Source organism: Felis catus, chromosome A1 (genome assembly GCF_018350175.1).
Source record: "Felis catus isolate Fca126 chromosome A1, F.catus_Fca126_mat1.0, whole genome shotgun sequence".
NCBI classification, from domain to species: Eukaryota; Metazoa; Chordata; class Mammalia; order Carnivora; family Felidae; genus Felis; species Felis catus.
In genome coordinates, this window is record NC_058368.1 from 111,181,396 (window position 1) to 111,197,956 (window position 16,561).

Genomic DNA, 16,561 nt, shown 5'->3' on the forward strand with positions numbered 1-16,561 from the left:
AGCCTGCTTCAGAGTCTGTGTCTCCTTCTCTCTCTGACCCTCCCCCGCCCATGCTTTTTCTTTCTCTGTCAAAAATAAATAAAACATTAAAAAATTTCAAAAAAGCCTTTGTGGGAGGGGGGATGGGCTAAATGGGTAAGGGGCATTAAGGATCTACTCCTGAAATCAATGTTGCACTATATGCTAACTAATTTGGATGTAAATTAAAAAATAATAAAATTAGTTAAAAAAAAAAGCCTTTGCACTATAAAGAGCTGAGAACAATTAAGAAAAAAGAAAATGAAATACAAGTATTCATTTATTTCTACCAAAAAATAAAATGTGCCAAACAATGCAGAAGAGCTATAGATAGGACCAGAATCCTCACCCATCTCTGACAACTGAAGCGGAAGAGGCTTTCTTTTTCCTCACACATACAGGCCTCCACATTGAAACTAGGCACAAAGATCCTGCTTGTCCCCCACCCTGGGAGTACCATTATGTAAAAGGGAGTGGGGAGTACCTCTAAACGTGGGGAGCCTGGTGCCTGTCACTACTTTTGGTCAAAAGGCACAAATTAACAAACTAGGCACCAATAAGTTTGGAACGCTTCAGAATTAGACTAGAATCGAGCTTTAGAACCTATCATACCCCAGATTAACCTTGTGTTGTACCAAAAGATGTGCTTTTCTTCAGAAGGCCGATCCCACAGCAACAAGGACATGGACCCCATCAGCACTACTAACGGTAGCATTACTGTTAAAAATACACATGATTCAGAGATAAATGTGGTATAAGTTGCAACTGAACACAACTGGTCTCCTGGTAAACGCAAAAGCCTCTAGGGACTTAAACATTCTAAAAATTCTGAAGCCTTCTCCTTTCCCCACAACCTCCTCATACGTATGATGTTGCTCTACGACACATTAAAATGAAACATCTGCCCAACAAAGATGCCAAACATTAGGGTTTGTTTTATTGCATGACGTTTGCATAAGAAAAAATATTGAAAACTGTAAGGCATCATGCAATCATCAATAAGCTAATTATTAACTGTACACTTAAGATAGGTGGGCATATAATCTAAAATTTAAAAACTAGTTCCAAAATAGTACATAAAAATTTAACATGATGAGCTTTTAAATATGGTTTACATTTGTAATTTCACGTTGTTAAAAAGTGCTTCAAATGTACTGCTGGAAAGTTGTTCTTTACAAATGGCGCTGGGGGTAATGTCAGATTATAAACTGTAAAAACTAATTAGTTTTATGGAATTAGAAAGCTAACATTGTGATATTCAAACTTACATTGAATTAGTTTTAAATTTGCACTCAAATTAAGTTGATATAATATTAATCTAAAAAACATCTGTTTTCTAACCAACAAAAGTCTATTGAATTCAAGTTATGCATGTTGAGTGATCAAATCTCTGAGTAGGCCTGAATGGTGAGACCTGGAACTGATGCAGGTTGTTGTTAATCAATGTACTGTGCCATCCAGCGGAAACCTTCGCCGTAACCTTGCCTTTTCAGCACGCTGCACATGAAAACTTCTAAGGGTCGGGCATTCAGTTCTTTCAGTGATACGCTGCCCTAGAAGGGAAGACAGACATTATGATGGATGACTCCTTTAGGAAATAAAAGCTCCACTTTACAGCAGAATTGCAGCTTATACATCTTAGAACAAAGGGTGACTGTGCCTAAGCCATGGGTGTTGGGCATACAAGTCCCCTAGACACACAGGAAACCTCTCTCTTCTCAGTGGGGAAGAGGTGAGCTTGTGAAGCACACAAGAATGAAAATAATCTTTGACTTGAAAAAAAAAAATGACCCAACCTGGCTTCGCTAATATTAAAGACAAACATTTTCTGAGTACGTTTATGACTAAACAAGGCCATCTCCTAAAAATGGGGAGTTGACTTACTGAAAAGACACAGAAAACACACCAAAGTCTACCCTAACATAGGAGTCTCCTTCCAAAGACTGTAGTATGTCTCTACTCTGAAAGAATAAATATAACCAAGGAAATTTTGTGAACTCTGAGATTTTCCAATACTAAGGTCCCTCCCCCAAATAAATACTAGTAGAAATGCATGCAAAAATAATGTATCTTGAAGCTTATTATAAAGTATTATGTTTACAAAATCCCCCAAACACTCCTGTGTTCAATTTTACATTTTATTTTGATCTCTGATGAACTCAGGGCCTAAATACACGGCCAGAATGCTTAAACGTTCAAGTACATTCTTTAGTGGCTAATTCTGAAAATCTATGATGAATAAAACTCTGGAAGCTTTAATTTAGTTTCCCATAAGCATGAGCTTTGATATGTTTATCACCAAGAAAAGGTTTCATTCAGTGGTAGAAATATAACCCATGAGGACATTAAAAAAGACCAAAATGTAGAAAGGACAGTTTTTAAGGGAAAAAAAAAATTTAAAAAGACATTTGGTTGTACACTTGAAACTAATGTTACAGGTCAATTATACCCGACAACAACAACAACAAAAAGGCAGACCACCAGTTGGGCTAATAATAACCATGATTACTATTAGCACTAGTATTGGAATACAGTATTTCAGAAGATAAAAATAAATAAAACATTAAATTAAAAGACACTTATACTGTCAAATGAAATAGTCACACTTGTCCAAAAAAATTATTTTATTTACCTTTCCTGTTGTCTGACCATATAAACCAAACATCTCTCGCAACCTCTCTTCACTGATGGCTTCAGGTCTGTCAATCTTATTCCCAAGAATCAATATAGGCACATTAGCAATGGTTTCATCTGTCATCAGTGACTGAAATAAAACAAAAAATGAAAGACAAGATGTTGATATGAAACCATCTAAAAGGCTCATTATGACAAGACCCCAAATGAGTATCAAAGACTCATACTCTATCATAATCATGTCAGTTTTGGAAACTATCTTTGGCAAACTTTTCCCACATTTGAGTGAGCTCAGAGGCGACTGACTGGCTGGCTCAGTCAGTAGAGCATGTGACTCTTGATCTCGGGATTTTGAGTTCGAGCCACACCTTGGGTGTGGAAATTACTTAAAAAAAATAAAATCTTAAAAAATAAAAAATAAAAATAAAGTGAGCTCAATGAAACCATTAGCTCAATTCTTCTGTTTCCCTAAAGTTCCTTCTGTAAATGCTCAACTCCACTCACTCTGAATCACTAAGGTACTAAAATGAACACCTTGAAGGTGGGCAGAACTGGTTTCAATTCTAGTTCTGCTGCTTATGAATTGTGAGATCTTGGATAAATAAGCCTCATTGAAGTTCAAAGAGAATTTAGAATAGTAGCACCTACCTTATGGAGTTGATTTGAGAATTAAATGAGTTAATATACACGTGCCTGGCACAAAGTAAGTAGTCAGGAATTCCCTGACCCTGTTCCATGACCACAGAACCTACCTGGACTTTTCCACATGAACAATTATTTACTTGCCTGCTATAGGAAGACACATGGTCAGGTCAAATCATGCAATTTCTTTCTCTGTGGTCCCAGATCTAGCCCTGGCCCTCCCTGCTGTTCTGAATCCCTTTACGAAGCAGCTGTCCTGGGAGAGGAGAGAAGTGGCTACACGTGACCTGCTCACTCCTGGAAGTGGTGACAAAGATAGTATGTTATACCATTTCCAGGTTCCAGACAACTCCCGAAGAAAATGGCATCCTAGGATGATCAGGGACTCAAGACCAAACCACTCCAGGTATGTTGCAGACATGAAATAAAATACAAGGCACGCTGCACAGAGTGAGCTTAGGTCTTCGGGAAGAAAGTCTGTGTTAGCACTTCCTCCATAGCTACAATTATTCTAAGCTACTGTCTCTGCATTCCTAGCAGAATAATCACTGAGCTCCACAAACTGCCAGGAGTTATATCAGAGGCTGCACAAAAGTTGCACTCTGATACTTAGATCTCCAACCTATTTCCTCAAGTTTACCAGAATGATTCAACTATGTTTAGTTTTAGTTAACTTACATCAAGTTCTTCTTTTGATTCTAACAGCCTTTCATGGTCTGCACAATCCACCAGAAATACAATGCCATTGATAGCAGGAAGGTAGTTTTTCCACACTCTTCGAGCTAACAAAAACAATCAGGAGTTAGATTTTATTTGCTGGTCAAACCTAGCAGATGGTTTGATGGAAGAGTCCAACAAGATTTCAAGTGTAATTATCTCTTAGATGCTACTACTTCACTCAAGTTAATCTTTAACCTGGTGTTGCTAAATCTTTCCAGAAGAACAAGAAAGGCTTTCCTCGATGTGAGCAAGTCAAATACTTCACTCTGTCCCAATTTTCCCATGTTAGAAGTGGAATTAATATTTGCTACCAATGGACAATGATGCACATTAAATTCATTGGATGACTGCTATTTTTTATATGCGGTATTCATTTTTTGACATTTCTAGTTTATCAGTTTTTTTGGCCACTGATAAATTTGTAGTCAGTGACAGAAGGAAGTCAGTACTGGGTACAGATTTGTTAAAACAAAAGCTAACTGTGTAACAGAAATTAACTAAAGTCAATGAAACCATTCAGGTAATATTTTCCATGACGGTTTTTAAAGGAAAGTTTTAGGGGTGCCTTATGGGTAAGCAACTTTTTTCTAACTTCAGTTTTATGACATATCTTAAAAACAATACAGACATTAAGTCTCAGACAAACTCCCTTAGGTTCCAATTCTCTCCAACCATTATATTCTGGAAAGTACTTCATATATATTTCAAACAATTATTATGTCTCCAAATGTGCATTCACTAGCCACAACCTCTTAAAATCTTTTCAACTGTTTGTCATAAGAGGTTTTTACAATGCCCACAAACTTGGTAATATTCATTATTTATGAATTACCATGTGCTGGGTACTGCCATGTCTTTTGAGGGACATAAAAAACGGATTCTAGTTCCAGAAAGTTTAGTAGAAGAGACAACACAGTCTTTTCCAAACTTGCAGACGTTTACACAGATGCACTAAACACCACAGAAGTACAGTTGAGAGCACTCATAGGTGAGAGTGGCTTCTCAGGGGCAGTAGCCACAATTATACTGGGCCCTGAAGGTGGGTTACTCATGTGCAGATGGGGGTGGCATGAATTAAAAACACAAAGGTGGGAGAACACCAAGGGGTTTGGTTTGGTTAGAGTACAGAGAATAGGAAAGGGAACAGTGGAAAATAAAGAAAAAAAATAAAGTGGGATCAGATTGCAGAGATCCTCAATGCCAGGTCAAGGAGTTTGGTTTTTTTTGTAGGTCAGCCATTGAAGGTTTTTAATGCATAGCAATAACATCATAATGTAATTGTGACCATCAGTGAGAGATGGATTGGAACAGAGAAGAGAACCTCAATTTTGCTTACACACTTTACACCAAAAGCAATTCAGATTTAAATTGACCAGGGGTATCATAAAAATCACACTTTGCTTTAAAGCTTATCTGGGGATAATAATTTTTAAATTTTAAGTCTACTCTGGCCTTTCTTGAATAGAATGAGATTTCATGCACAGGAAAATAATGGCTACATTTTTATTATGTTAAAATAAAATAAAGCTATTTATAAGAGTCATAGAATCTTACCTTGAACATGTCCACCCAGATCAAAAGTTGTAAAGGTCATGCCAGCAATGGTTAGTTCTTCTGAAGCTAAATAATAATACAAAATATTGTTACAAGAAAATCAGATTCCATTCATGGTATATATTGCTACTTTGGTTTATTTTAACTGCAAATAAGTTCAAATCAAACATTTAGGAATTGATAAAAGAATTTGTTGGGGCGCCTTGGTGGCTTAGTCAGTTAAGTGTCTCGATTTCGGCTCAGGTCATGGTCTCACGGTTTGTGGGCTCGAGCCCCACATTAGGCTCTGTGCTGAGCCTGCTTGGGATTTCTCTCTCCCAGCCTTTCTCTGTTCCTCTCCAACTTGTATTCTCTTTATCTCTCTCAAAATAAACATAAAAAAAAAAAAAGAATTTATTGTAATTAGATATACTCCAAATTATATTGACAGTTTAATACAAGTAATGGTAATAATCTAGTATTCACTACCCACCACAAATCCAACACTTTTGTTTTTTCCTTCTCTATTTTTCCTGCTGAAAATATTAACTATTCAGATAATTATTTGCTGTGAATTCAAGTAACTGTTTCAACCTAATAATATTTCCTGTAACTCATTTTAGATGCTACCAGGGAAATAATTTTCCCTTGTAGCTCTCATATTATGCAAGTTACAGTCTTTAATGATAACACAACTTTAATAAACATTCTCAGCATTATTTCTTCAAACTGTTTTCTGTTCTCTCCCTTCTTCTGGGACTTCAAATGTAAGTTTGCTAGACTGCTTGGTATTGTCCCACAAGTCACTGAGTGTTCATTTTCTTTTCATTTTTCTCTCTGTGCTTCATTTTACATAGTTTGTTTTGTGTTAAGTTCACAAGTCTTTCCTTCTGCAGTACTGGCACTAATTTACTATTAGCCTTGTCTAGTAAAGATTTCATTTCAGGTATTAAGTTTTCATTTCTACAAGTTCCACTTGGTTCTGTCTTATATCTTCCATTTCTTTCCTCATTCTGTTCACATTTTCCTTAAATCCTTAAGCACATTCTTCACAGCTGTTTCAACATCCTTATCTGTTAATTCCATCATCTTAGTCACTTCTGGGTCTGTCTCTACTGATTAATTTTTCTCTTGGTTGTGGATCTCACTTTCCTGCTTCTTTGCATGTCTAGCAATTTTTTATTGGATGCTAGACATTGTTGTATTCTTTTGAAGCAATGTGAACTTTATTCTGGCAGGAAAACTGCTTGCAGATCACTTTTTAAGTTTTGTTAGGTTAAAGTAGTCTTTACTTTACAGCTACTTCAGCCCCATTACTAAGGTATGATTCTTCTGAAGTCTCTTTTGGAATGCCCTGTGTATTCAACCAGGTTTCTGCCTTCTGGCTGGTGGGAACATGAGTGATTCCTGGCCCCATATGAGCTCTGAGAATTATTTGGTTAACAGCCCTGGTACAGTTATTCTTTCTCCAGAAATTTTTCTGTGACTGGCCATGGGGAGTTTTACCCTGTGCACACAGATTGGTATTTAGCCACAAACATTGCTGGAGTTCTTTCTCTGCAGAGCTCCTTCCTCTGGTACTATGCCAAGCAAATTCTCATCACCTCAGCATCCCCATATTCTGGTCTCTGTCTCAACTCAGCAAGACTACTGTGTTTTGTTTGGGTTTCCTCTCCCTGCACCATGGTCTGAAAAGGATCTCTGTGATAAAGCTTGGATACAGAAAGGTTTTCCATCTCTCAGGAACCATAGTCCTCTGCTAGATATTGTCCAGTTCTGAAAACACTTGTATGTATTTCTGTCCAGTCTTCTAGCTGCTTACAGTGGGAGGGTAATGCCAGACACTCTTACTCCATCAGAACCAAAAGCAGAAGTCCCTACGATCATAATGAAAGGCTCGGTGTAATTTTAACTCTTCATTACACCTGCTGAAGCCCCAGGGTACTTTCTTGTTAAAAAATTATTTATGTAGACTCCTAAGTGAATGAATAATCAATACAGTTTGTGTTCAAATTGTGTTTCTTTCCACAAGGAAAATATAATGCTTGGATGTAGCTGGGAAACCACCTTTATGGTTACAATCCTTAATAGACTCCCTACTTTATAAAAAGTCCCAGTTTAAGACACAGAAAACTCTTAATATCCCAGGAAGTCTTCCCCTTCCCAGTCAATGTCCACTCCCAGAAGCAATAATTCCAGCACCACAGGTTTGTTGTGCCTATTCTACAATTTCATATAAATGATACCATAAAGTATGTAACTTTTTGTGACCAGTTTCTTCCATGCAGAATATGCACCATATGTAACAGTTTATTCCTCTTTCTTATTGAATAGAATTTCACTGTTTATCCTTTTTTTTTTCTTTTTTTTTTTTCTTTTTATGGCTATTTGAGCTGTTGGGGGTAGTTGGGGGATATTACAAATAATGCTGGCATAAACACTGTTGTACAAAGATTTTGGTAAAAATATGTTTTCATTTCTCCTTGATACACACTTAGCAATGGAACTGTCAGATCATAGGGTAGATACATGTTACCTTTTCACATATGCTTTTGATTAATGCAAAATGTAAGATAAAATGAATGTGAGCTGTAGGAAAGTTGAGATGGCAACTATTTTGTGCCACTGCTTTCAGTCCTGGTACTTAGAATAATGTGTGACATAAAGTAGGTACTCAAATATTTGTTGAATAAATGAGAGCAATATCAAAAAATTTAAAAATGGGGGCACCCGGCTGGTTCAGTCAGTAGAGCGTACACTGTATGTCTGAGCCCCACATTGGGTATAGAGATAACTTAAAAATAAGATCTTAGCCCCACTCTTTTCCCAATATAAAAAAATTTTATGAAGTTTTCCTTTTCCAACTTCACTATCAATTTCATCGATAAAATGGTACTTTTTGTCATTGTTCTCTGTCCTTGTTCTCTGAATATTTACTGAATTAAATAACTATCATATTATCCACTTTTTGGCCCTGTTCTCAATTCTATTCTCATTTTTATTAAAAATTTTTTTAACATTTATTCATTTTTGAGAGAGACAAAGCATGAGTGGGGGAGGGGCAGAGAGAGAGGTAGACACAAAATCTGAAGCAGGCTCCAGGCTCCAAGGTGTCAGCATAGAGCCTGATGTGAGTCTTGAACTCACAAACTCTGAGATCATGACCTGAGCCAAAGTTGGATGCTTAACTGACTGAGCCACGTAGGCATCCCTTTTATTTTTATTTTTTTAAGTATATTTATTTTGATAGTGAGTGAGTCAAAGTGAGCAGGGAGAGGCAGTGAGAGAGGGAGAGAGAGAGAATCCCAAGCAGGCTCCACATGGTGAGTGCAGAGCCCAGTGCAGGGCTTGATCTCATGAACTGTGAGATCATGACCTGAGCTAAAACCAAGAGTTGGACTATTAACCAACTGAGCCACCCAGCCACTCAATAAAACTATTAAAATTCATTTTACTCTATGTTGACTTGATTCATAGACTTTTCAACAGTAAAAGCAAGGTCACAGATATTTATAAGGCATATGTTCTAATAATTTTGTCACTTTAATGTTTACTTTATATAAAGGATAATATGTATTATATAAAGGATGGTATGTATTAAGTGATTTACAGAATCATTGTTAATGTCTTTCAGGGTAGTCTGTCTTAAAGAAACCACAGTAAATTATTTTTTTAAACTGTTTTAAAACTTTGTATAAATGTATCAATATGTGCCCTGTTTTTTGGAATAATTCTATAGTCTTTATATTAGATACTGTTGAGGTTTCTCAGATTAGAAAAATAACTGGTTAATAAGTTGAGAGTAACTAACAAAGTATAATATGACTATAATCTGTCCACACTGAAAAAGGATTAAAATAGTAGTTTTAAAATGTGAAAGAAATTAGGTTATCTAGACAAGGTAATGGTGGGGGCGCCTGGGTGACTCAGTCAGTTAAGTGTCTGACTCTTAATCTCACGGTCCTCAGTTCAAGCCCCATGCTGGGCTCTGCAATGGGCATGAAGCCTACTCAAAATAAATAAATAAACAAGGTAATGGTGACTATTTATAGCCTAAGCAGTATCTGGTTGGATAGACCTCAATCATGTTATAATCCCCGAGAAAGTAACCTTAATTCCTCTATCTGGAGAAGGGTGTACAAACTGATAAGAAGATAGGAGTATTATTTCAAGATCTAAATATACACCCTGGGAGTGGGTCAGCTATTATTTACTGTATTATTTTAATAGGTCAAATCACCTGATCACAATTATCCACCAAAACCCAAAAAACTTTTGGTTAGTGCCTATGAATTATTATCACTTAATAAAGTAGTTTGTTGCATGGGGGAATATACTTACTGGGATGTAACGTCGGGACATGCTGTCCAAGTCTGTCATCTTTTAGCATGTGTAGCAATGTTGTTTTTCCTGCATTATCCAATCCAAGAAATACCAATTTACCAGTTTTCTTATATAATCCTGCAGAGTAATAAGACCTATGATTAATCAAAGTGCTATCTGACAGATTATTCAAGTAAAATGACTTCAAATAAAAGTATAATATAAATATAATTATTTACAGTTTAGTTATTTGGATATTTTCCCTAATTACTCTAGATGTTTTATAAAGAAACACCTATTAACCTTTTGAACTTGTAAGATTTTATAAATTTGCTTGAATAAAGGTGGATTTCTAGTCTAATTTCAGTTTTGAAGAGCTATTTTAAATCTATCATGATTTGCAAATTCAGATCATTTTAAACCTAAACTTTGTCCCAATCAATGAATGTGTATTATCCAAACTTATCTGCAGTGCCAAAATGCTGATTCCCTTGACAATTTAGGAATAAATATCTATGTCCACTACTAGAGAAACAAAAAATGCTTGAGATCATGTACTTATGAAACGAGACAAAAAGGGAAATTAAAGAGATATCCATGGATGAAAATAAATTAAGTAGTTTTGACAATAAAAATCATAGTGAGTTCTTGCAATAGAAAGTTTAGGTCATTGTCAAATTTCCCTGAGACAATAAGGTTGAACTATTCATAGGATTGCATAAAACTAAAGCAACAACAAAAAAACCAAGCACGTAATTTTTTAAATGTATCAACCAAGTACTGATAGATGAAGTAATAGAAAAAAGAGAGCATTGACCAGTTTATAGATTGGCATTTGTTGAGAAATTCCATATTGAGTTTTTTTTCTAAAGGTTTTTTTTCAGTTTTAGGTTTACATCAAAACTGACAGGATGGTACAGAGATTTCCAATATACTCCCTGTCCCCACACATATATATAGCCTCTCCTATTATTAACATCACTCACGAAAATGGTACATTTTTAACCAACAGTGAACCTACATTGATCGATCATAGTCACCCAGAGTTTCCTTAGGGCTTACTCTTAGTAGAGTATATTCTGTATTTTGACAAACATATAAGGACATATATCCATGATTATAATATACAAAGTATTTTCGCTGCCCTAAAAATCCTATATGCTCTGCCTATTCATCCACCCTACCCGTCCTGCCCAGCAACCATTGATCTTTTTATTGTCTCTGTATTTTTGCCTTTCCAGAATGTCATATAGTTGCATATGACACATAATTGTAATCATACAGTCAATTGAGATTGACGACTTTCACTTAGTAATATGCATTTAAAGTTCCTCCATGTCTTTTCATGCCTTGATAGCTCATTTCTTTGAGCTTAGTAGTATTCCATTAAGCAAAATTCCTTAGTGCTTAGTAGTAATCAGTTATCTGGATAAACCAGTTTATTTATCCATTCACCTACTGAAGGATATTTTGGTTCCTTCTAAGTTTTGGCAATTATAAATGAAGCTGCTATAAAATCTTTGTGCAGGTTCGTATGTGGCCCTAAGTTTTCAGCTCCTTTGGGTAAATGCCAAGGAGCACAAGTGTTGGATTGTATGGTAAGAGTATGTCTAGGATTGTAAGAAACCACCAAATTGTCGTCCAAAGTGGCTGTACCATTTTGCATTCCAAGCAGTGAATGAAAGTTCTTGCTGCTGCACATCCTCACCAGCATTTGGTGTTGTCATTGTCCAGATTTTGGACACTCTTATAGGTATGTAGCAATAATGAATTTTATTTTCCATATTTAATTGTCTAACACCTATGGAATTACATGAGGACAGGGGACATAGTAGCAACTCAAAAATATGTTTACTCAATCAAAAAAATGAACTTTTGAAGACATTAGGCAATGCTAATTCAGGTTACTCATTTTTTAATAAGTCCACGCCAAAATAATACCTAACTCTTTCTCCACATTGATGCTTAAGAAGTAGATTGTTTGCGGGGCGCCTGGGTGGCGCAGTCGGTTAAGCGTCCGACTTCAGCCAGGTCACGATCTCGCGGTCCGGGAGTTCGAGCCCCGCATCAGGCTCTGGGCTGATGGCTCGGAGCCTGGAGCCTGTTTCCGATTCTGTGTCTCCCTCTCTCTCTGCCCCTCCCCCGTTCAAGCTCTGTCTCTCTGTCTCAAAAATAAATAAACATTGAAAGAAGTAGATTGTTTGAAGTCCTAATGTTTTGATCACTCAGTGCCCAACAGTTCTGATCCTAAGGGGAAGATTGTCTTCCATATTTATTTGAGCTGAGATACTGTATTTTTCATTTAATCATGAACTGTGACTAACAATTTTTTAAACACTTCTATTTCTTAAAACGTTTCTACACAGGTGGTTTCTAATCAGTGCAATCACAATCTTTCCTACCTTTTAAGTAGTAACAGTGCACTGGGTAAGAATCCAAAAGGGAACACCTAGGACATTTAAACTTTAATCTTGAAAGTGGGTTGGACTAAATCCTTATTTTGTGATAAGCACTGTTAAGCATTATACATTACTTCATTTAATCTTCAAAATAACTCTTTGAAGTACACATTATTCTCTTTCTTACAGAGGGGAACAAAGGCTCAAAGTTAACTTGCTCAAATGCTGAGGTCAGATCTGAGATAGAACCCATCTTTGATGCAAAAGCTTTGGTTCATTTCCATTTCTCTACACTGCCTCCTACTGTTAGCCCTATTAACCTCTTGCTCCTGCTTATGAGTCAATCTATTTTGCCTTTACAATGTAGTTCCGCATTAAATCACTTTTCTATCAACTGAGACATAGATACTTGTCACAACCCAGGTTATCCCAGTATAATGAAGTTGAAAACATTTATTTCTGACCCAGTTTTTGTACATATGTAACAAAATATTTCAGTCTGATAAAAATATGTAAGAATTCTTGAGGTAGTATGGAAAGATCTGATATTTGACCTGTAGTAGAGTGAGAGTATAAGATAATGTGAGGGATTTTATTTTAAAAAGGAAAAAAAAGGAGCACCTGGGTGGTTTAGTCGGTTAAGTGACCGACTCTTGATTTTGGCTCAGGTCATGGTCTCATGGTTTGTGAGTGGGCTCTGTGGGCTCTGTGCTGACAGTGAGAAGCCTGCTTGGGATCCTCTCTCTCCCCCTCTCTCTGCTTCTCCCCGACTCATGCTCTCTTTCTCTCTCAAAAATAAATAAATAAAAATTAAAAAAAAAAAAAACTGGTTTTTAAAAATTTCCAAATATTGAGGTCCATATAAGAAATAAAAAGACTGATAAAATTTGATCTTAAATTTTTATCCTTTTAATATATAGTGTCAAACAAGATGTGTATTTTCCAAACAAAATTTATTTCCTTGGTTAAGATTATGTTTGTGGAAGAAAAAATATTTATATAGGAGATAACAATTCATAAGTACAGTTGTGGCTAGTTAGGAGTTATGTTGACAACTCTGTAATTACATGAAATGCTTCTCTTTGTGCCAGTTCAAGATGATGATTACATGGAGACTAAACTTAGGGTAAGATTCGAAAACGGGAGATCAAAACATCTTCATTATTTACTACAATAATAAAGTTGTATACATGGTAACATAAAAGTCAATCAAAAGCTTGTTTCACTGGAAAACGTGAGAAGAATGTCAGTAAGAGAATGAGATGCTATGATTTTTCCTCTTTAATATCTATAAAGAGAGGAAAATCACTAGTCAGAATTGCTGGGTATACAAGTCTCATTTAGCAGATTTTATGCTGCCATTTACAAGGCACTTGATGGAACATAAATTTATAATAACAAAAATAACGCAGTGAGTTTCTGTGAGGATTAAATGAGATAAAGTATCTAAAGCACTCAGAAACTTTTTAGGTAAACTGGCTAATCACAGGTAGCTACTCCTGTAAATAATATTCCTATCAACAACCTTAAAAGAGGTAGGAATTACTGTTAATTTACAGATAAGGAGACTAAGGCTAAGGTAAAGAAAGTAATTTGCCCAAGATTACATAATTTATAAGAGATATACAATGAGTAATTTGAACACATTTGTATGATTTCAAAATTCACATTCACAACTAGTGGATTATACATAAAGAGGCTCTAGACAAATAAGCACTTTTATTTAAGTAGGATTAAATGGGATAACAATAGAGAACAAAGGACCAACATTACCTAAAAACTGTAGCACACTGCTGAAACCACTGTAAATCCAGTCAAATATGAAGGACATATCCAAATCCTTATAGAGTCTGGAAAAGAAAGTGTTTTGAATTCAGTAGTTGACATTAAACACCAACAACATTAAACATGAACTCTGAGTAAACAATCCTATAACAACCTTCCTATAAAGAGTTTAACCATTCTTTGTTGTTGTTATTTATTTTTGAGAAAGAGAGTGCACAGTAGGTGAAAGGCAGAGAGAGGGAGATAGAAGATCCAAAACGGGCTCATGCAGACAGCGGAGAGCCCAATGTGGGGCTCGAACTCACAGAACCGCAAGATAATGACCTGAGCCGAAGTTGGAGGCTCAAGTGACTGAGCCACCCACGTGCTCCCCCCCTTTTTCTAATGTTTATTTGAGAGAGAGTATGTAAGAGTGAACGCACAAGTGGGGAAGGGGCAGAGAAAGAGGGGGACAGAGGATCTGAAGCGAGCTCTGTGCTGACAGCAGAGAGCCTAATGCAGGGCTCAAACTCACTAACCGTGATCTCATGATCTGAGCCAAAGTTAGACACTTAACTGACGGAGCCACCCAGGTGCCCCAAGAGTTAGCTATTCTTATCCAAGGTGATCTAATCAGATACCTACTGATGCATAAAACACAAAATGCTATTAAATACAAACTAGTGGGTCTCAGTTGGTAGAACATGCGACTCTTGATCTCGGGGTTATGAGTTCAAGCCCCATACTGGGTGTAGGGCTTACTTTAAAAAGAAAGGGGGAAAAAAGGCCTCTATTTTTAAAAAACAACAAAAAAATTTTTTAATTAAAATAGAAATATGAACTAGAGACCATTCTTTACCAACCACAGTGGCAAACCTGAAAATGAACTGTAATAGCTGGAACTAGAAAAGATGTGGTAAAAGATGCCGTTAGTGGCAGTATAAATTGTTACAAATCTTTTTAATGACTAATTTGGCAGTAATCTGTATGTTATACCATCTGACCCAAGAATTCTACTTTTAGAAAATGTCCTAAATATAGACAATCTTTATGTATCAAGATGTGCATCAAAGTGTTATGTAAGAAAATTTTTGGAAATAATCTATATTCAAGAGTAAGTTAAGGTATATATGGCCTATGAAATACTTACCAAAACCTTGGAGTGGAGGAAGAAAAAGCAAGGAGAAAGAGAGGAAAGGAAATTTATGATAATGAAGTAAGTTTTCAAGTCTGATTATACCTATGTGGAGTAAAACCCTTTTCCATTACTTTTGGTCTTTTGTAGCAAATGATATCAGGTGGTCGATTTCTGGGCTTGTAATCTTAGTGCATTTTTCAAATTTTAATCATATTACCGAATGTTAAAAAACATTTTTTTAAATCACAGTAGAAAATACAGAGTGTAGTTCAATTTAGCATTTCTTTGACATGTTCTTGATAACTAATAAAGTTAATATGGAAAGAAGAGGGGAAAAAAAACCTCTTGAGAAATGAAAGAATATACAAAAGTATACTTTCAGATCAGCAAAGTTCATTTTCTAGAGGTAAACAAAATCCAGGCCCAAAATTTGGGCCAAGTCCGAACAATTTGAAGGATTCTGCTATTTTTTACGTTCTTTAGACAAAGTGTGACACACAGCACTGCTTTCTTTAACCACCTCTCAGTCCAGTGGGCTGCCAACTGTGACCCAGACGGGCCCACCAAACTCAGAATTCCTTGAGGATAAGGTGTTTAAGAGATTACACTGCCTTGAGAGTGAGAGTCAACCTACCTCCAGTTTATAGGTGGCCTGCCAGTATTTACTAGGGGATTCCCTGGATCCAGGCAATAGCCTCTCCTCTCTTTCAGTTCCTTACTTGAACTAGCAAGAGAAGAATTTTGCTCTTGAAACCAGTCCATTCCTGACTGAGAGTGACTCACAAATAACGAAGTTTCATGTGTCAGTATCACAAGAATAAAAACTAGAAGAGCAACTTATATATACACACAAGAATCCATTGTTACAAGTTCTTATTTTACTGAAGCTGAAAATTACATCTTGTTCTATTATTATTCTAGGTTATGCAGAAATTGAAACTTGTAGTCACAAAAAATATATACAAGTGGTTTATCTTTTCTGAAGATTTTTAAGTAAGATATATCATAATTTTCACTGTAAAGAATCAAAGCAATGGTTTACTGAGATATTTTAATTCAATAATGATTACTAAATTCATATTATGTCCAAGGCCCTGAGCTAGACACCATAGGGGATACAAATACTAATGATAAACATGGCTTCTTCTCTTGAAAAGGTTATAGTCTAGAGAGGTAGGTTAGCTATACAAATTTAACTGAAAATTTAACTGAAAAAAGTTAAAACTGAATAGGATATTACCTAGGATGGTAACAACTTACCCTACAGAATTTCAAGACTTATATCAACACAAAGAAAAAAAATGCCCATATTGTAAATCATAAGCTATGAGGGGATTAATGATCATAACAACATAAAATCAGAATAAAAATAAGCAATACAACAGGAAAG

General features: G+C 36.0%; 1 protein-coding gene across 2 annotated transcripts in view; it reads right to left on the bottom strand.

Annotated features, from left to right (window-relative positions):
* Positions 1 to 933: 933 nt before the first annotated feature.
* Positions 934 to 16,561, bottom strand: part of SAR1B (secretion associated Ras related GTPase 1B) — a 32,196-nt gene continuing 16,568 nt past the window's right edge. For both annotated transcript variants that reach the window (XM_011282142.4, XM_003980773.6), the window contains exons 4-9: positions 14,043 to 14,119; positions 9,889 to 10,008; positions 5,569 to 5,634; positions 3,973 to 4,076; positions 2,651 to 2,782; positions 934 to 1,571 (exon numbers count right to left, since the gene is read on the bottom strand). In XM_011282142.4, coding sequence (XP_011280444.1) covers positions 1,455 to 1,571; positions 2,651 to 2,782; positions 3,973 to 4,076; positions 5,569 to 5,634; positions 9,889 to 10,008; positions 14,043 to 14,100 — 597 coding nt within the window. In that variant the 5' untranslated portion in view covers positions 14,101 to 14,119 and the 3' untranslated portion in view covers positions 934 to 1,454. The remainder of the gene's footprint in view (positions 1,572 to 2,650; positions 2,783 to 3,972; positions 4,077 to 5,568; positions 5,635 to 9,888; positions 10,009 to 14,042; positions 14,120 to 16,561) is intronic.